Below are 21,519 nucleotides of genomic sequence, written 5' to 3'. Positions count from 1 at the left end.
TTTAAACTAGATACCCCAACGATGATTGTGGCCAAGTTTGGTTTAATTTGGCCCAGTAGTTTCAGAGGAGAAGATTTTTCTAAAAGATAACTAAGATTTACGAAAAATGGTTAAAAATTGACTATAAAGGGCAATAACTCCTAAAGGGGTCAACTGACCATTTGGGTCAGGTTGACTTATTTGTAAATCTTACTTTGCTGAACATTATTGCTGTTTACAGTTTATCTCTATCTATAATAATGTTCAAGATAATAACCAAGAACAGCAAAATTTCCTTAAAATTACCAATTCAGGGGCAGCAACCCAACATCAGGTTGTCCGATTCATCTGAAAATTTCAGGGCAGATAGATCTTGACCCTATAAACAATTTTACCCCCATGTCAGATTTGCTCTAAATGCTTTAGTTTTTGAGTTATAAGCCAAAAACTGCATTTTACCCCTATGTTCTATTTTTAGCCGTGGTGGCCATCTTGGTTAGTTGGCCGGGTCACCGGACACATTTTTTAAACTAGATACCCCAATGATGATTGTGGCCAAGTTTGGTTTAATTTGGCCCAGTAGTTTCAGAGGAGAAGATTTTTCTAAAAGATAACTAAGATTTACGAAAAATGGTTAAAAATTGACTATAAAGGGCAATAACTCCTAAAGGGGTCAACTGACCATTTGGGTCAGGTTGACTTATTTGTAAATCTTACTTTGCTGAACATTATTGCTGTTTACAGTTTATCTCTATCTATAATAATATTCAAGATAATAACCAAAAACAGTAAAATTTCCTTAAAATTACCAATTCAGGGGCAGCAACCCAACAACGGGTTGTCCGATTCATCTGAAAATTTCAGGGCAGATAGATCTTGACCTGATGAACAATTTTACCCCATGTCAGATTTGCTCTAAATGCTTTGGTTTTTGAGTTATAAGCCAAAAACTGCATTTTACCCCTATGTTCTATTTTTGGCCATGGCGGCCATCTTGGTTGGTTGACCGGGTCACCGGACACATTTTTTAAACTAGATACCCCAATGATGATTGTGGCCAAGTTTGGTTAAATTTGGCCCAGTAGTTTCAGAGGAGAAGATTTTTGTAAAAGTTAACGACGCCAGACGACGACGGACGACAGACAACGGACGCCGGACGCCGGACGCCAAGTGCTGAGAAAAGCTCACTTGGCCCTTTGGGCCAGGTGAGCTAAAAATGATTCAACTGTTCTTCTATGATTTGTTTTGCTTGACTACGTTAAACTCTGAAATATTGTTTACAGTATAATCTGTATGTGTCTAACTCATCAAAATTTCAAATTAATATATAAATAACCAATAAGAATGCTATGCATGGCTCAGCTTGATACAAACGTACACTTTAAACCCTGAACAGTTGGAGCAAGTATGGACACAACATTCAATTCAAACTTTTCTACATTGGTTAGAGGTATAGGGGGAGGTTGAGATCTCACAAACATGTTTAACCCCGCCGCATTTTGCGCCTGTCCCAAGTCAGGAGCCTCTGGCCTTTGTAAGTCTTGTTTTATTTTAATTTTAGTTTCTTGTGTACACTTTGGAAATTAGTATGGCGTTCATTATCACTGAACTAGTATATATTTGTTTAGGGGCCAGCTGAAGGACGCTTCCGGGTGCGGGAATTTCTCGCTACATTGAAGACCTGTTGGTGACCTTCTGCTGTTGTTTTTTTATTTGGTCGGGTTGTTGTCTCTTTGACAAATTCCCCATTTCCATTCTCAATTTTATGGATACAACTCTGAATTGTAAATTTGGATTGTGATTCAATAGTTGATGCAGCATAGGTTTCTGACATTGAATGAATGTGGTCCAAGTACTTAAAAATTTTAAATTGACAATTAACCTCTAAAATGGTCCCATATTCAAAATCTTAATACATGGTTAGATGCAGCATATCAACATGATCAAAGAACCCAAATAATTCATTATTTGATGAAATCAAATAAAGTTCAATTTTGGACCCTTTAGATCTCAATGTGGACCAATTTGTTAACGAGCCAAAATATCAAAAATCTAAATGAATGGTTAGATTCAGCATATCAAAGAACCCCATATATATATATTCAATTTTTTTTCAATCAAACAAAGTAAAATATTGGACCCCAATTTGGACCAACTTGAAATTTGGGCCCATACTAAAAATCTAAGTAAATATTCAGATCCAGCATATTAACATGATTAAAGAACACCAAGAATTTAAATATTATTAAAATCAAAATAAGTTTAATTTTGGACCCTTTGAACCTTAAGGTTCCGTCTAAGTCAAATTAGCTTGTATTTGTTTGACATTATTCACACGAATATAAGGATGAAACTGTGGCAAATTACATATCAATAGAATCAGAACATTGCATAGTATCTTTTAATGAATGTTTTAAAGTTCTGAATATCTCCAGGAAAAAATGTCCAGTCTCTGAAGTTCCAATTCTTTCAAAAAGTGTAGAATTTTTTTAAGTCCATAACTGACCTAAAATGACATAAAATTCAGAATTATATATTAATATGTATGACAACCATATATAAATTTGCATTTAAACACTGTCAATTGCAAGATTTTAAAAGTAAAGTAAAATAAATTTATAAAAATTTGGATGCCATTTTATTGGGACTACTTACATTGTGAAAGTGAAAGTGAAAGCCAAAGTGAAAGTGAAAGTTAAAGTATGGAGGCCAATAGTAAACATTATCAATTATATCAAATTCAGTTTAATTATAGTAGTGATTCGTCTGACTTTTAAAGTTGCAATATTTTGACCTAATTTTGTGATGAACAGTTCAAGTTGTCTTTCTAATGCACACCAAAGTTTAGGAAATTTAATGCCAAATATTTATAATTTCCTGAAAGTCTCAAAAAATTATATTTTCTAAAATGTTACTTTTGTGCACAAAAAAATCATGTTCAATCATTCAACTTCTTTCTGTGATGCATTTAGTTGGTGATATCCTTCTAGATCTCTTACAATTTATTATTATTTGATTATAAGATCATTTATTTACCAAATATGCCATTTTTGCATTCTTGTTGAAAGTTTTAGACCATGGAAGTCTAAAAAAATATGTATTTTTTGTAACTTTTGATATAAACTATGTATTATATAAAACATTTCTCATAATTTATAATGTTATTGGGACTTTGTTCATTTAAAAAAAAAAGCATATTAAAACAATCCTAAAAGTCTCAAAGACTCTTATTTTAATAAATTCTTAGAGAATGAACTAAAAATAATTACCATCAATATTCCTTCTGTAAACTTTGTTTAGGTTCTCCAAACTTTATCAAGGTAGTATAATTTAACTACTTGTATTTGCGGCGTGTAGCAGTGAAAGTATCAACATGCAACTCTTGATAAACTAAAATGATACAAACACATAATTTTCAACAACCAAACATTTTACTATCATTGCAAATTGTTTGTTTGCTATAATTTCATTCATACAGATGATAAGAAGCATTTCACGTAATGTGGGAACAGTCAGCTTACATTAGCACCAATGTCAATACCATTTATAACATTTTTTTTCCCAAATTGTATCACATATTAGCTGGCAACTACTATTGGCGTCAAATGTTTTTACACCACCTCTAAAGATTTAAAACTGCAAATTTATCTCCACTCTTTTCTGCATTTTTGCAAACTATGTTTCAGTTTACAATTATATGTTTGTATTGATGTTTGCTTATGTGATAAAGCTTAACATGCTGGCAAGAAGGTCATGATCAGTGACATAAGAAAACATTGTTCAAATCTTTATAAAAATATTTCATAGAATAAACCAGAAGCATTGGTGTAATAAATTTAAATATGAAGTTTGATACACACAAAAATAATTACCCTCAAAAAGGTTCTCCAAACTTTACCCTGGAAGTATAACCCAAGTTGGGATTTGCAGAGTGAAGCAGTGGAAGCATCAGCATGCAACTCTTGACAAGCTGAAATAGTACAAACACATAATTTTCTACAAATATAAATAAAAATTTAAAAGTAGTCAAGAAATCTTGTAATTCTTTATTATACAGAAGGAGAATTTGCATCTTTCAGACATGATTTTATTAAAATCAAATGTGGAATTATGATTTCATGTTATACAATTTGCAACCATCATTGATAGATAAAACAAAAAGAAATCTTACTCCTTAAACAAAACGAGCCTCAGCACTTTGTTATATCGTTAACTAGAGGCTCCTAGGAACATAAATATCTGACATGGAAACCATGACTTATTGGAATTAATGGTGAATCAAGAAAATTAATTTGTCCTCTGATAATTTCTGCAACTCATATTTATAAAAATATAAATTTTTCATATAATTGCCAAAAACTAAAAAGTGTTTTCAGGGACAAAAACCCATAAAAGTGTTGACTTGCTTTTCTGAAACCTTACATAAGGATAGAGTCATTGTGCTTATCAAACTTTACATCTTTCTTCTATTGTTTTGGTGAGGACAAGCATAGGTGTAAAACACATCATGTTTTATATCTGAGCTGAATTATAAATTGTGATGCATTTCAATGTAACTTATAAATATTGATAAAAGTATAAGATACTTTTGATATTATGAAAAGTGAAGAGTTTTAGAACTTAAAAGTTAATCAAACTGGCCTCAAATTAACTTTTTTTCATTGTGATATGTTATTAGTAGGATTATAGGAATCTTACAACAATGATAGTGTAAGATCAGGAAATCTCAACAACCAATGGCATTTTTTTATTGTTCTATAACAAGGTTTTAGCCAAATTGAAGAACAATAATATTTTCCCCAAGGGTCTTGAGAATTCATTATCTTGAACATACCACACATGTTTGATTATATTTGTCAATTTTACATCAAGATGTATGCGTTAGGAAAAAAATGATTGTTTGGTTGAAATGTGATAGACAATGTTGCTGTTATATTTGTTCTGCATTCCCAAAGGAAAAAGTCATAACACATGCATGTAAAGATAAGGAAATCTCATTGGGAATAACTGCTCTGTCTCAAAAATTATGTTATGTCAACACCTGTCATTTTTTCAACTGTATAACTGGGATCGAATTTAGATGACGGAATGACAGAATAACGGATGGACAAGGCTATTCCAATATACAACCCACATGTGGGGGTATAATTCCTTTTTAAGTAAAAAGATTAATATACTTGTCAGAGATATAGCATGCCATTAATCTTTTAACCTTGCATCAGGTGACATTTTTTCTAATATTAAATTTTAGCTAAAACTACAATACTGACCTGATTTAAAATTGCACTATACATCAATGAACCGTACAGATTCAGATCGGTAATCTTCAACCAGATGATTTATTTCATATGGGTTGTCATCACTGTCATATAGGACTTCATAAATTGCACCTTAAAGAGATACATCAAATTGAACAAAACATAACAACAAAGATGTGCCCAAGTAAAGATATAAATACAGATTCATAGTGCAATTATATGTTATAAGCAAATTGATTGTTCATTCAATTTGGTCTTTCATTTATTTAATAAGATATTGACTGTCTTTTATACCCTGTATAGCCCATATTCCATCTACTTTTAAAAAGAGCATGTACAGAAATATTTGATTTTGCCATTTTGGGCATAACAATTAATATAAATGTTTACTTGTCCTTGCTGTCGTTTTTGTGTCTGAAATAGTTTTTATGTGATCTCAAGCTGTATATTAGGCTATTTTGAAGACTGATGTTTGCAAGCAAAAGTACTTTATTTACATACATAGAAATTCATAACATTTAAACAAGTACCTTTCACACCATCCTTTCCTGATTTTACACTCAGCACTGTCCCTTTATACCATTCAGATGTATTGTCTACAATCCATCTGTGTTCTATTCTTTTGTCTAGGAATTTCACTAATCTTGGCCTACCTCTTCTACTGAAATATAAATACATGTATCGATAATTAGTATCCATAAGATGCTACATTTCCTATTGACTATCACTTCTTTTAAAAATAAATGTTATACAACAATATCAGTTTGTTCAGATACATGTTTGAAAATTGTTCGGATTCTTTTTCTTAGCTTAGTTTGCACTGTCAACACATTTCCTTCTTTTTATATTGCCAGTGATTCTTATGGTATGTTAGACTGAAAATTTGGTCATGTGAAATTGTTGTTATCTATATCATTCTTACAAAGTATGATGGACATATGAACATACAGACATCAGTATCAATATGTCATATCCAAATATGTGGTCGTGACATCAAAATAAACCATTTAAGAGCTAAGAAGTTTGGTTGTACCTGTAGAAAACTTATTTTAAACGGTATAGCACATCCTCATTTTTACGGAGATGTTGTTTACTGTACTCGGAAATTTACAAACGATCCTGGTAAGCTTATCGGTCCTTTTAATAAACTTATTCTACCAATTCAACACTGTAATTAGATCTTTGAATATTGTTTTTATTGGTATTAATATTGATTTTGTTATCAGTAAACTAAAAGCAAACTAAATATCATTGTTATATAAATATACATGTGCACATTCATGGATCTACAATCTCTGACTGTTGATGACGTCTTTATTCTAAATCCATTGGATGTTGGATGTGTAATGATTGATAATTTAGTCTTAGATGCATGATTTTATTTTATTAGTTGTTATTGGCTTTGAACTAGGTGTCAGTAACTGCGAGTACTCTCAGATCTGTACTGATAGTCTTTTTGTGGTTAGGATTTAAAAGTGCTGAGCCCCTCTGTTTTTGTAACATGTATTTTTATTTGTATCGATCTGATGAGTTAAGCCTTTTTCAACTGATTTTTATAGTTCGTTCCTATGTTGTACTGTTACACCACTGTCCCAGGGTAGGGGGAGTGTTGGGATCCCGCTAACATGTTTAACCCTGCCACATTAATTATGTTTGTGCCTGTCCCAAGTCATGAGCCTGTAATTCAGTGGTTGTCATTTGTTGCTGTGTTACATATTTGTTTTTCGTTCATTTATTTGTACATTAATAAGGCCGTTACTTTTCTCGTTTGAATAGTTTTACATTTGTCATTTCGCGGCCTTTTATAGCTGACTATGCGGTATGGGATTGGCTCATTGTTGAAGGCCGTACGGTGACCTATACTTGTTAATTTCTGTGTCATTTGGTCTCTTGTGAAGAGTTGTCTCATTGTCAATTACACCAAATTTTCTTTTAAAAAAAAAATACACTTATTATTCAGTCAGCAGATCATCACATTGAACAAATGCAAAATTTCAAGGGATTAAAAATATCTGTTAGAAATTGATTCATATGATTTTAACAGCAATGTTTACCTTCTAGTACAGGGTGTTTGGTCTGCTGATGGTTCAATGTTTGCTTCTGAGACAAAGTCATTGTTCTGTTTTGCTGTATTCTTTTTCTTTCTACCAGTCGTTGTTTTTTGCCAGGTTGGGTGGGTGTAATGTACTGTAACAGAAAAATTAACACATCAATTTTATTGTATGGTCCAATATATATCTTTCAAATCATAAATATCTAAAATATACTAAAAGAAAACAGATTATGCACAAATCGTTTTATAACCTAGGAACATTGTATGGGTATAATATATTTTCACACTTTGCATTAATCGTTAAGACACCTTTTTGTTATTTGTTGGTTTCTCAGAAAAAGTGTGGTTTTGTCCTTAAAACATTATTTACCATTCTTTGTCAAATTTTTAGGTTGAAAAAGAACAAATTTCAAAAATAAAATGATGATTCAAAATCCCATTCAATTGAATCCCCTTACCAGATCTGGCACTGAGTTGCAAATTTCTATTAATTTTTAAATGAAATGTTCAATGAGTAATTTTCAAGTCAGCAATAAAATTTAAATCAAAAATTAGTTTCTCAAACTCTAAAATAACAGGTCTGTTGATCTGTAACAAAATAAACATAAAAAAGATCCCTTTTAACTCTTAACATCATAATTCATATAGATGTGTGTCTACCAGGGTTGGACCCTTGAATTTCAAAAAGGGGGTGGGGGGGGGGGGGCATACACCCTCTACACCCCCCATGAATACTCCACTTTCTACCATAGTAGTGCATTGGTAAATACATACAAGGAAGCACACTGCTGCACACACTTTAATATATATGTACAAGTAGTATTAAAATACACATATATGATCCTTTGTTCCATGTCCATACATGTAATTTACAAACCACGATTCATTTAAACATTTTTATACTGCTTGAGACATTCCACTTTTTTTTCATAAATACTCACCCAGATTCCTGGTTCCCTTATTCCAGGACTTTTGCCATTACGTGGTGAACACAATTCCGGAAGAATAGCATTGAAGTAAAATGCTTTTAGTTTTGGCAGCATGATGTTTTCCCACAAGGTATTGTCCCTAAATATTCTTTGGATAAACAACTGGTGTGGATTAAGAGTCCTCACAACGAAATCTATCCAAGGATAATTGCAAATGTTCATTAAACCATGGCACTGATAAAAGTAGTTGTGGGTACTTTTCAAATTTAAATGACCACTGACAGTTTCCAGACAGAATGATGATTTTTCACTTGCTTGGTAGAGATTGACAGGTTTGTTGTGCAGAAGATTTTTTATCTCCAAAAGACCATCACCAGACGCAGTTGAAACTATACCATCTGCACTAGCAGCCAAAAATGGGTGTTCATGAGCAATTAGCAAACCAGTAGATTTAACAGTTACATTCTCATGTTGTTCTGCCTTTTTGAGCGTATACTCCTCTATAGATGTTCTTTCTTGCAGAAGTCCATTTCTGGTGTGTCTATTTCCCTTGAAGGTGGAGTACAGAAGATTTTTGACTAAATTTAATACTTTCAATGAAGGGTTACGGCGAATGATTGGTCCAAAATTTGAAGCTGTTAAACGTTTTCTTCTTTCCGTGTGCCAAAGACCAGACAAAGATTGCTGTGAAGTGGAATTTGTTATTGCATTCATTTGAGGTATACCAATGTTAATATGAGTCTGAATATATTTGTCCTTTATATTTGATAAATCAGATGGAGATATGTCAGGGGTGTAATCCATTGCCTCAGTGCCATAAGACTGTCTAGCTTTTTTGGAGTTGCTTTGTTTGCAAACTTTCATTTTTCTCTTCCATCTCAATTGCTGAGTGTCTGGTTTCAATTTGTATTTTCTGCTACTGATAAGATTTTTTTCATGTCTAGCGTAGTATTCATCAAAGAATTTACCTGCTTTTGTTGTTGTTGCCTGTTCCCAAACAATAGGTGACCACTTTGGTCCAAAATTCATTCTTAGCCCTCCTCCAAAACATCGTCCATGCCAAGATCCTCTATTACAGAGGTTGTAGATTTTTCCGCCATCAAATTTTGTCCTTATTCTCATCCAATTTTCAGCTAAATTTGTTGTTGTATTAGAAATGAGACGGTGAGCTTTTTCAGCAATTCTATTCAAAATTGATGTCACGTCTTGAATTATATACTGTTCAACATTACTGTACTCTATAGATGATTCTCCTCTTGCTTCCTCCTGTGCAGCTAATGATGAGCCTTCAGACCAAAGTTTTTCCTGTTCTTCAAATATATCTAATGTCTCTTCCACTGGTTGGTCTGGTGGTATGACATGATGGTCATGAATGATTGGATTGACATTGTCCCTTGCCTTGCAAAAGTTACTGCAGTTGGAATGTAAACCAAAAACATGAAAAACAGAGTTTTTTATGTCATGACGAAGCTGAGAAATAGCTTCAGGTTTAGTGAGGTGATTTGTTTCTACATCTTTAGAACGCATTCTGATGGCACTACGCAAAGCAGATACTAACCGTACACGAGTTGTTTTTGTTAAATGGTTTCTACCTTTATATAGATGATTTTCGGAAACAAGTTTTTCAAGGTTTGACCTAAAACATTTGCAAGTATGGTTAGCACATTCTTCCTTTTCCACATATCTACCCCAACCAGGCACTTCCTCTCGTATCCTAGCATAAACTGAACTGTCACCATCTCCTACAACACGGATATAGCGTAGGCCATGTTTGGATTCTGCTTGTTTGAACCCTTCAAGCACAATATCAGCTTCCATAGACTGACTATCTTCTGACCAGTTCTTAAAACATGTATGTTCTGTTGGGATTGTATTGACTTTCTCTGCAGTGCTACATACGTAGCAATACTTGTTTCGTACTCCTATATGCAAAAGTTTTTTTGTTGCTTGCCCTATTATGATTGCCACTCCTCCCAGGGCATTATAGGAATGTTTGTGGGTTCGTTTCGACCATCCTCCATCAGTAATTACGGTTATTGCTGGGATACCCTGATGAAAAAATCCATTCTCCATGGCAATCCTTCTTTCCTCTGCTCCAACCTGTTAAATAAACATATGAGACATATAAATATAACTAGTCCCACTTGAGTTTCCTAAAATATCATTAATTAATGCCATGAAGGCTAAACCTAATTAAAAGTTTAAAGTTTGGTGGGATTTGTTTGTTTTTTCAGACAGATTTTTTTTTTAATGCAATTTTTCAAGTTTGTGTGACAGTTTTGTTAGGTACATTAAAAATTATTTTGTATAGTACAGAAGGTGAATAACCTGAAATATTTCCCATGTTTTAATTAACTCCATACAAATAATATGGATTGTCTCTTGCTTTATTTAATGGATTGTCCATTTAACTTTGAAAATGTGGTGGTGGTGGTGGGGGTTATAGTATATATTTTGTATAGTACATAGAGTGAATAAGCTGAAATGTTTCTTGACCTACACTGTAATAGAATACCAAATTGATACTTAGATACTGAGTAACTCTAAAACTCTTTCATCGTAAGTTTAGCTGAAATTGATGTAGCAGTTTGAAAGGAAAAGATTTTCTAATGTAAGCAAACATAATTAAACAAGAGTGGACACACTGAAATGTCTTGCCTGTTCTAGTGTTCATAATATAATTTGTGTTGAAAGTGTAAAAAAGCATTGTATACAACAAGCATTACATTAAATTAACTGTACTTGAGATGAAGGTGAGATAAACCTTTTCAGACATAAATGTAGTTCATACACTCATTCCATACAACAATCTAGTTTACCTATTGCTAAAAGTATCTCCGAATTAACCTAATGAAAAAAAATAGCCTTGACCAATGAACCATGAAAATTAGGTCAAGATCAGCTAACACCTATACTAAACAGCCATGCATACACACCATACAATTATTTCATACATCAAAATATATTCTACTATCCCTATAGTATTTGAAAAAAGACCAAATCATTGATGATTTAACATAGACCAATGAACCATGAAAATGAGGTCAAGGTCAGATGATTATTACAAGACAGACTTGTACAACTTACAAACATTCTATACACCAAATATAATCAACTTGATGCTTATAGTATCTGAGAAATAGACAAAATTGCAAAATTTAACTTTGACCACTGAACCAAATATATTTATTAATTGAATGAATGCTAATAGTATCTTTGAATAGACCTAAACACAAAAATTTAACTTTGACCACTGAACCATGAACATGAGGTCAAGGTCAGATGACAACTGCCAGTTGGACATGTACACCTTACAATCATTCCACACACCAAATACAGAAGACCTATTGCTTATAATTTCTGAGATATATAGACTTAACCCTGTAAACTTAACCTTGTTCACTGATCCATGAAATGAGGTTGAGGTCATGTGAAAACTGACTGACAGACATGGGGACCTTGCAAGGTACACACATACTAAATATAGTTATCATATTACTTATAATAAGAGAGAAATTAACATTGCAAAAAATTTGAACTTTTTTTCAAGTAGTCACTGAACCATAATAATGAGGTCAAGGCCAATGGTCATATGACAGACGGACAGTTTGTAACATAAGGCATCTATATAAAAGTATAAAGTATCCAGGTCTTCTACCTTATTAAGTTATCCTATTATTTATAATAATTGATATATTGACATTGGAAAAAATTTGATAGAAATACACCAAACTACCAAACAATGTGGCTTTCTGTAGGATTAATATATAATTGAAATAGCTGAATAGTTTTATGTAAATCCAAGTTAATTTTGAAAACTTATAAAAATAATTAAAGGTGACTATCTAAATTTGGTGCGAACAGAAAATTATAGCTCTTTTTTACCTATTAATTAAAAGTCCTTAAATTGGACAGTAAAACACCAAACTATGAAAAAACAAGGCGTTCTGTAAGATTAATATATAATTGAGATGGCAGTATAGTTTTATGTAAATCCAAGTTAACTTGGAAAAGTTATTAAAAAAACTAAAGGTGACTATCTGAATTTAATCAAAAATGAAAATTCTATCTTTTTTTATCTATTAATTTATTCCTTGAATTTGACAGCAATACACAAAAAAAACAAACAATGTGGCATTCTGTAAGATCAATATATAATTGAGGTATCTGCATAGTTTTATGTAACTTCAAGGTAATTTGAAAAAGTTATAAAAAAAATTAAAGGTGACTATCTAAATTTAGTCTGAACAGAACATTTTAGCTCTTTTTACATTATTAATTAACAGTCAGAGATATAACTCTATAGGGTTATTACAGAAAATAACTTGCGTGTGTTATTACAGATACTTTTCCTTAAATTTTCTAAATCTGTAATAACATATGTTTGTTATTTGTAAAATTATTTAATCTATAGTGGACTCTAGGGAACTCTTGAGACTTTGCGCAGAAACTAAATGCATAGCTTTGATGATTAATTTTTAAATTGAATTAATACATTTTTGATTAACCATTGTAAATCAATGAGACAAGGCTATTAAGGAATTAACTTAGCTGTGATAACAAGACTTAGTTATTAAAGGAATGTAACTTATTATATAAGACACTTGGGACTTACTGAAAAACTTGCGCAGAACCTCATTACATGCTCTGGTCATTATTTCTTACAATAAATTAAAATACATTGTAATTAAGCATGATTTATGTCTGAGCAAATGCTTTGGAGTGATATAGAGAAGCTGTGATAACACCCTTTAGTTATTACAGGCATATTTTTTCTGTAATAACATATAGGTGTACTATTCAAAATTGGAATAATATAAACTGTTACATCTTTCAATAGTTAAGTATACATAAAGACAATAGTAATATCAATAGAACTTGTATACATTTTAACTAAACTAATGATGTATATTGTCCCTTTGAAACATGTAACATACGTATGTTATCACAGTTCTTTGAATTTTTAGTCCACAATAACAAATGTATGTTATTTTCTTGTAATAACCCTATAGAGTTATATCCCTGACTGATTAAAAGTCCTGATATTGGACAGCAAAACACCAAACTATGAAAAAACGTGGCGTTCTGTAAGAATAATATATAATTGAGATAGCTGTATAGTTTTATGTAAAACCAAGTTAATTTGGAAAAGTTATAAAAAAATTTAAAAGTGACTATCTGAATTAAGCCCAAACTGAAAATTCTAGTTTTGTTTTAACTACGTGTATTAATTTAATCCTTTTATTTGACAGCAATACAACAAACTACCAAACAATGTGGCATTCTGTAAGGCCAATATATAGTTGAGATAGCTACAAACATTTATAACAAGAGGCTCTCAAGAGCCTGATTCGCTCACCTGAAACGTTTTGCTTAAACCTTTCATTATTATTATTTTTGCTTTAAAATGCCATTTAAATGTTGATCATATTGATTATTTGTAGACCTTACTTTGCCAAACATTTCTGCTGTTTACAGTTTATCTTTATATTCAATAATATTCAAGATAATAACCAAAAACTGAAAAATTTCCTTAAAATTACAAATTTAGTGGCAGCAACCCAACAATGGATTGTTAGATTTGTCAGAAAATTTCAGGGCTGATAGATCATGACCTATTGAAAATTTTTACCCATGACAAATTTGCTCTTCATGCTTTAGTTTTTGAGACATAAACCAAAAACTACATTTGCCCCCTATGTTATATTTTTAAGATTCTTGAAATAGTTTACGACGACGGACGTCAAGTGATGGCATAAGCTCACATGGCCCTTTGGGCCAGGTGAGCTAAAAATCAAAGTTAATGTGATAAAGTAATAGTAATAATTAAAGGTGACTATAGATATGAATTTAATCAGAATTGAAAATTATAGTTTTTTTATCCATTAATTTGACAGCAATGAACAAAATTTTGTAAGAACAATATATAATTGAGTTAAATGGGCTGATTCAGACCAGTCTAGACTAAATTCAAAGCTCAAGACTGAGTCAAGAAAGGTCGAGACCATATTCATACTATATCAAGATTAGCAAATACTCAATCAGACTTATTTTAGTAAAGTCGAGACCAAAATCAAGTACAGTTAAGTAGTGTCAAGTACAGTTAAGTCTTGTCAAGTATAATATGTGCCTGACTTTAATACTGGTTGAGTACAAAATACGGTCTTTTCATACTCTGACCAGTTTGTAGTGCTTGTTCATTAGAATAGACAACTGGTTTAGGAGCCGTACAAAATTTACAGACATACATGTACATGCATATAATTAAAAGAACAGATTTAAGTAAAATTCCCCCCTTTCCAACCCATGCATCTGTTGAGTGTTTGCAATATTAGCATTTATATATTTTTTTTAAATCTTTGTGTTTCTCATCCAAATAACAAAATGTTCAAGATTCAATGAAGGTTTGCATCTGGTCATTTCTTGATAAGATGTTTATTTAAAAAAGTTATCTTTTGACTTAACTGGCACAGGCAGTAATTAAGATCATGTTTAATATTGATACATGTACATGATGTACGACATGTTATAATGACAACCTATGAAAAGTAACATATATTATTTATTTATTCAGTTTTCTTTTTTTGAGCGTGTGTGTGTGTGTGGGGGGGGATGGGTTTCTCATTTACATTTATTATATATTACTAGAACATACATGCGAATTTAGAACCTGCTTAAAAGTATGTAATCTGTTGTAGGATGATTTTTTGTAAAAGAAGGAAAGGTATCAAAAGTATCTTAAACATGAACTGGTATCAATATAACGTTTTGAATTTTTCTTCACTTAAGTTTTGTCATGAACTTCATTGTGTAAAAATGTGTCGTTAAATCTTAAATAAAACATGATAATATAGGCTATTGTGATAAAACTGTATATAATTCAATAGTGTGATCGTTTTTGCTTTTTTATGTATAGTTGACTTTTTACTCCTATTGTGGAGGTGTGCCTAGATTGGCAGAAGATAGACAATACAGATACAGTCAATCGAAATAGATTCCACTAATAAAATAAAATAAAGTTTACCTAAAAATCAAAATAATTCATGCATTCTGTAGATTTTTTTTATTCCTTTTCATAGGGCCTGTGTCGTTAAATCTTAAATAAATCATGATAATATAGGCTATGCCTGTGTCGTTATTTACGTGACGATAAGTGAATGACAAAAATGATTGTGTTTATTTTCACACGGCCTGGGTCGTTGCTTACACTTGGGACAACATATAACGATTCAGTCAATGTGAAAATGGCTTGCATGAATCTTAAATAAATCATGATAATATAGGCTATGTCTGTGTCGTTATTTACGTGACAATAAGTGAATGACAAAAATAATTGTGTTTATTTTCACACAGCCTGGGTCGTTGCTTACACTTGGGACAACATATAACGATTCAGTCAATGTGAAAATGGCTTGCATGAATCTTATTAAAATAAAACATGATAATATAGGCTATGCATGTGTCGTTATTTACGTGACGATAAGTGAATGACAAAAATGATTGTGTTTATTTTCACACGGCCTGGGTCGTTGCTTACACTTGGGACAACATTCTTATATAACGATTCAGGCAATGAATCTTAAATAAAACATGATAATATAGGGTATGTAATGTAAATTTACCAAACTTCTGGAAATATAAACGGAAGAGGAAGTTGTCTATGAATAAAAGCCGGGGTGATGACGGACACATATCAGGACTTCTATTTTTTCCGTTTTTCTCCCAAAATAACCGAAACTGAATAATCATAAGAATGGATGACAAATGCAACTATGCATGGTACATGTACCTACAGGACATACAGTCACAATGATCAATTTATTGTGGAAGGAGGAGAAGCGACACCAAAAATGAGGTCTTCTCGTTTAATAGTATAGATGTGGTTTTTTTCGATGTTCATGCATTCATTTTACATTTATGTTTTAATCAATTATAATTACCTGTAACATATTTTCTTGGAGAGCTGCTAACCACCATTCCCCTACTTCTTGTTCAATTGCTGAAAATGAAGTTGACGAGAGTCCTGGTGAATTCATTGTCCCCATGATTTCATTTAAGTGAGACGGTCCATTTCCAGTGGCAATACTTCCCCACACAGCTCTCACGTTTACATCAAACCTTTTACTTTCTGGCAATGATGGGCTAGTGCAGAATTTAAATTGTTTATGACATCCTTCACACTGAGCACAAAGAACGGTTGCAAGTCCTAATTTCCTTTCCTCGCTTACAAGTTTTATTGGTGATTGGTTTTTAGAACTTAGCTCTATTGCTGAAGGACACAGACATACGTGCATAGTTATTTCACTGACATGTCCTTGTAATGAGTCCAAATTCACAAATCTATAACCTTGTGGGCTTAAATTATGCATTTTTCTTTCTCTGATTTTCAGTTTTAATCCATTTTCTAATAGTTCGGAAGTGAAAAATTTATGGCATTCTTTGGTGTTTTTTTTCTTACTTATTGTTGTCTGTTTGATTCTCTTTAAAACAAGGGACAGCGGCAGAGACTTCCGCTTAATCCTTTTTCTCCTAATTATGAAATTAACGGTTGGTCTTCCACATCTTATACTTGTTCTTTTGCCCCTTGCTGGTCCAGAGCCAAGTCCAAATGTTTTCGACGTTTTCCTTTTACTACCCATTATTATCAAAATGCTTGCTATGACTCTACTTAACTAGTACTGATGTCAATGTCAAGCCTCCATATTTTTTATGTCTCAAGCAGTATGTTTTAATTTTTACTAAAATTTATTCACTTACCTTCAAATTATATTACTTTGTTATACTTAAATATAAGTTCGGTTAAAAACAGAAAAAAAAAAGAAAATTATTCATGTTTTTTGCCAATGTTTACAAGCACCGTGATGGCGATGGGGTATGGGATCACTTACTTGAGTGTCGATTTACGATATAAGGACAATTACGATCACATTAGTAATTATTAAATAATCTTTGTTTTTGGTATTAATGTTTGGATACTCATCATTCTCACCTTTTTATGGAAAGGACTCTTCAAATCGGCAACTTTTCATCTGTTGGATCAAAAGATCAGCCCATTCACATCAAACCGGAAGTTGTTTCGAATCATAAAACAACTCTTTGGTTTCGAATTGCAGTACTAATTCTACCCGATTTTACGTTTAATTTGAATATCCGTCATTTATATAATAAAAACAAGATATTATGTAGTTTTAATTTTAAAATGCATCTAAATATATAATATTAATATTTGGCGGACGAATCATTGCTGCTGACTCTCTACTTTCACTTTGAGCAGGAGGATGACAGCTGATTTTTTGAAGTATTTTAAACGAAAAGCGTCGTGATATTTAACAAAAACAGCATGATAGTAAGAGACTGAAGTGACATAAATAAGGCACTATCAGGTTATTTGAAATAGCTCCCCTCGATCTCACGGGGTCGCCCCGATATTCCGACACCCCGTTAGTCCGACACCCCATTGGTCCGACACCCCAATAGTCCGACACCCCATTGATCCGACACCCCAATAGTCCGACACCCCATTAGTCCGACACCCCGTTAGTCCGACACTTTTAACATATATTATGGCATTATATACAACTATGCAAATGCTTGAAATACTGAAAAACATAATTGCAAACTACATTCGTACATTACAAGATATATAAAATTTACACTCAAAACACATGCTAACAAATCTGTTCCTATTGTCAATTTCTTTTTGGGATGTACAAGTACCCGGCCACGTCCACTTGTATTTTTGTCCATTTGATGAGTTAAGCCATTTTCAACTGATTTGTATAGTTCGTTCTTATTTTGTACTGTTATACATTTGTACCACTGTCCCAGGTTAGGGGGAGGGTCGTTGGGATATCGCTAACATGTTTAATCCCGCCACATTATGTATGTATGTGCCTGTCGGAGCCTGGAATGCAGTGGTTGTCGTTTGTTTATGTGTTAACTATTTGGCCTTTTAAAGCTGACTATGCGGTATGGGATTTCCTCATTGTTGAAGATCGTACGATGACCTATAGTTGTAATGTCATGTTGGTCTCTTGTGCGGAGTTGTTTCATTTGCAATCATACCACATCTTCCTTTTTATATATATATCGTCACGATTAAAACAACATCATCACACAATTTTAGGGGAAACAAGTTCCATTTCAGGGAATCGACAATCGCAGTTGACTTATAAATTCCTAAAAGGTGTTTCATATATCCACTTGTTGAAGCCTACCTGAAAATTAGCAAAATCATAAAAACTTTAAGCGAGGAACGTCGATTTTAGAAGAATTGAAAAATGGGCCTCGGAAAATGGTTTTAAATTTTCCACGTCAAAAACGGTCGGGATGCATTTTTGTAACAAAAGGAAATTGCATCTTGATCCAGAGCTAACTTTGTACGGCAACCCAATTAAAATGGTTAATGAAACCAAATTTCTTGGGTTAATTTTCGATAAAAAGTTAACCTTTCTACCCCATATCAAAATGTTGAAATCGAGATGTTTAAAAGCATTAGATATTTTAAAAGTTGTCGGCAGTACTGACTGGGGTGCTGATCGCAACATTTTACTTAATTTATATAGATCTCTAGTTAGATCTAAACTAGATTACGGCTCTATAGTGTATGGCTCTGCAAGGAAGTCCTACATACAGATTCTCGATACTGTGCATCACCAGAGTTTGCGTCTCTGTCTTGGCGCATTTAAAACCTCACCAGTTGAGAGTCTGTATGTAGAGTCTGATGAGCACTCACTCTCTAACAGACGTTTGAAGCTTGGACTTCAATATGCTGTCAAACTAAAAGCCTATCCAGATAATCCTGCCTACAGCTGTGTTTTTAATCCGATTTATGAAGATATTTTTGCAAAACATGAAAATAAAATTCCTCCGTTAGGTATACGTTTAAAACCACATTTAGCTTCTTTTGATTTAAAATCTGTTGCTCAAGTTAAAACTTGCAAATGTCCTTCATGGGAACTTCCCAAACCAAAAATGACATTTGATCTCCGTGAACACAATAAAAATAAAACAAATCCTCTTTTAACTCAGCAACACTATGCTGAAATTAAAGCTGATTATCTAGATTTTTCAACTGTCTATACTGATGGATCAAAAGATGGTGACAGATTTGCATCTGCTGCTGTCTTCAGGGACAGAGCCGCAACTCTCCGTTTGCCATCTGATGCATCCATCTTTACTGCTGAAGCAGAAGCAATAATTTTGGCTTTGAAATTTATTGCTTCTTCAGATAAATCCAAATTTATTATATGTTCTGATTCACTTTCATGCTTACAAGCTATACAAAATACTAAAATTAAAAACCCAACAATTCTCAAAATTGTATATGTAATGAGGAATTTAAAAATTCTTCTGAAAGAAATAATATTTGTATGGGTTCCGAGTCATGTTGGAATCCTTGGAAACACAGCTGTAGACCTTGAGGCAAAGAATGCCCTGGGTGTCCCTTTATCTAACTGTGATATACCATATACTGATTTTAAATCTAATATTAGAGAATATGTTTTTAATATATTGAAAAATGAATGGAGTAAAAAAGATGATAATAAATTACATGAAATTAAACCTAATTTAGGCAAATCTTTTAATAATTTTATGTGCAGAAAAGATCAGTGTGTTATTTCTAGATGTCGTATTGGTCATACTAGAATAACACACGAATATCTTTTAAAAAATGAAGATGAACCACAATGTGTATCTTGCAACTGCAAGTACACAAATGTATACTATTAAACATGTTTTAATTAATTGTATTGATTTTGCTGATATTCGTAAGAAGCATTTCAATGTCAATAATATGTATGATTTATTTAATAATGTTCCATTTACAAATATTGTTGCATTTTTAAAAGAAATTGGAATTTATTATAGAATATAAAAATGTTATAATATTTAAGTCGTTTTTAATTTTTATCACGTTATCTTACTGTTGATTTTTATTTGTAAATAATCAATTTGCTGTAGTCTAGAATTTTAGTATATTGAAGGACTTTTTGTCTTATTTTAAAAATATGCTCTCGCCGCGATATAGCCTGTTTGTGCTAATCCGGCGTAAAGCAACCAACAATCAATCAATCGATTTTGTTACAGTAATATATTCTGATTACTTAACTTTTACTTCAAATTATTTTATTTATGTTATCAACTACTCCTTAATTCTATTCAATGATAACGAAGCTGTTCATTAGACTCCGTGTAATATGGCTATCATGCATATGCTAATAAATAGGTACATTTTTAGCTCACCTAACTTGAAAGGTTAAGTAAGCTTTTTTTCATTACTTGGCGTCCGTCGTCCGTCTTCGTCGTCGTCTGTTAACTTTAACAAAAATCTTCTTCTCTGAATCTAATGACCCGATTTTAACCAAACTTGGCCACAATCATCATTAGGGTATCTAATTTAAAACATGTGTCCGATCGATGACCACGCCTGCCAACCAACATGGCCGACATGGCTAAGCATAGAACAAAGGGATAAAATGCAGTTTTTGGCTTATATCTATGGAACTAAAGCGTTTGGAGCAAATCTGACAGGTAGCAAAAATGTTTATTGAATTTAGATTTATCTGCCCTGACATTTTCAGTCGAATCCGACAACACGTTGTTAGGTTTCTGTCCCTGAGTTTGTAATTTTACGGAAATTTTGCAGTTTTTTGTTATCGTTATTTAATACTATTAGTTATGATTTTAACCTTGTTTTACATGATTATCTAAGCATCAGTAAATGCAGGTGAGCGACACAGGCTCTTAAGAGCCTCTAGTTGAATTATGTACAGTCACGAGATGACAGTATATATTGTCTATGTATGTTATAAACTACGAGGTAGTTTTCAAAGGTAAATGCCTGTATAAGTACGTCCGTAATATTATGTTAATAAGGAGCATGCATACAATTCTTGTAATGCATTCGCGTGCATTATGGCCAATAAGACGACCCATGTATCTAGGTAGCTGCGAACGCTGTTATATATGCATTATATTATCATGACTATGATATGCATGATTTTTGCTGATATATATTTCTCAAGAAGTTTGAACATTTTGACAAAGAAATGTTGTATACTCTTTGGTTGGGTGGTTGTCTCTTTGACATATTCCCCATTTCCATTCTCAATTTTATTTAAGAATTGAATGCTCTTTTTGTAAATTTATTGGGGTGTAAAAGCGTTGACCAAAGTACATTTTGTATGAAGCGGGCGAAAAAATTACACCCTTGTTTTAGTTACAAAGTCCCGTAACTCAAAAAGTTTTAATCTTATTGTCATCAAAAAGTATACAGATCGTTCGATAATCATAAGAA

At 32.5% G+C, this 21,519-nt stretch overlaps 1 protein-coding gene across 2 annotated transcripts; it reads right to left on the bottom strand.

Annotated features, from left to right (window-relative positions):
• Window positions 1–2,366: 2,366 nt before the first annotated feature.
• On the bottom strand, window positions 2,367–16,954 carry LOC139523342 (uncharacterized). Of its 2 annotated transcripts, none has more exons than XM_071317225.1 (8): window positions 16,160–16,954; window positions 8,232–10,319; window positions 7,292–7,424; window positions 5,768–5,898; window positions 5,246–5,369; window positions 3,852–4,023; window positions 3,249–3,369; window positions 2,367–2,485 (listed from the first exon to the last, which is right to left on the bottom strand). In XM_071317225.1, the coding sequence occupies exons 1-4, from the start codon at window positions 16,856–16,858 to the stop codon at window positions 5,876–5,878; spliced, it is 2,943 nt and encodes a 980-aa protein (XP_071173326.1). In that variant the 5' UTR covers window positions 16,859–16,954; the 3' UTR covers window positions 2,367–2,485; window positions 3,249–3,369; window positions 3,852–4,023; window positions 5,246–5,369; window positions 5,768–5,875. The 2 variants fall into 2 exon arrangements, with proteins under 2 accessions (XP_071173326.1, XP_071173327.1); XM_071317226.1 differs by having other exon boundaries at window positions 3,852–3,949; window positions 5,250–5,369; window positions 5,768–5,895.
• Between the last annotated feature and the right edge of the window lie 4,565 nt (window positions 16,955–21,519).

Source organism: Mytilus edulis, chromosome 5 (genome assembly GCF_963676685.1).
Source record: "Mytilus edulis chromosome 5, xbMytEdul2.2, whole genome shotgun sequence".
Taxonomy (NCBI): Eukaryota; Metazoa; Mollusca; class Bivalvia; order Mytilida; family Mytilidae; genus Mytilus; species Mytilus edulis.
Note: the sequence above shows the minus strand (reverse complement) of the source record. Positions and strands in the feature narration are given on the sequence as shown.

Excerpts from the sequence above, each read along its gene's own strand:
- LOC139523342 (XM_071317225.1), bottom strand. The coding sequence starts at position 16,858 with ATGGGTAGTAAAAGGAAAACGTCGAAAACATTTGGACTTGGCTCTGGA. Across the intron at positions 7,425-8,231 it reads TAAGGGAACCAGGAATCTGG|TACATTACACCCACCCAACC; the intron begins GTGAGTATTTAT and ends TTTCTGTTACAG. Across the intron at positions 5,899-7,291 it reads CAAACACCCTGTACTAGAAG|TAGAAGAGGTAGGCCAAGAT; the intron begins GTAAACATTGCT and ends TTTATATTTCAG.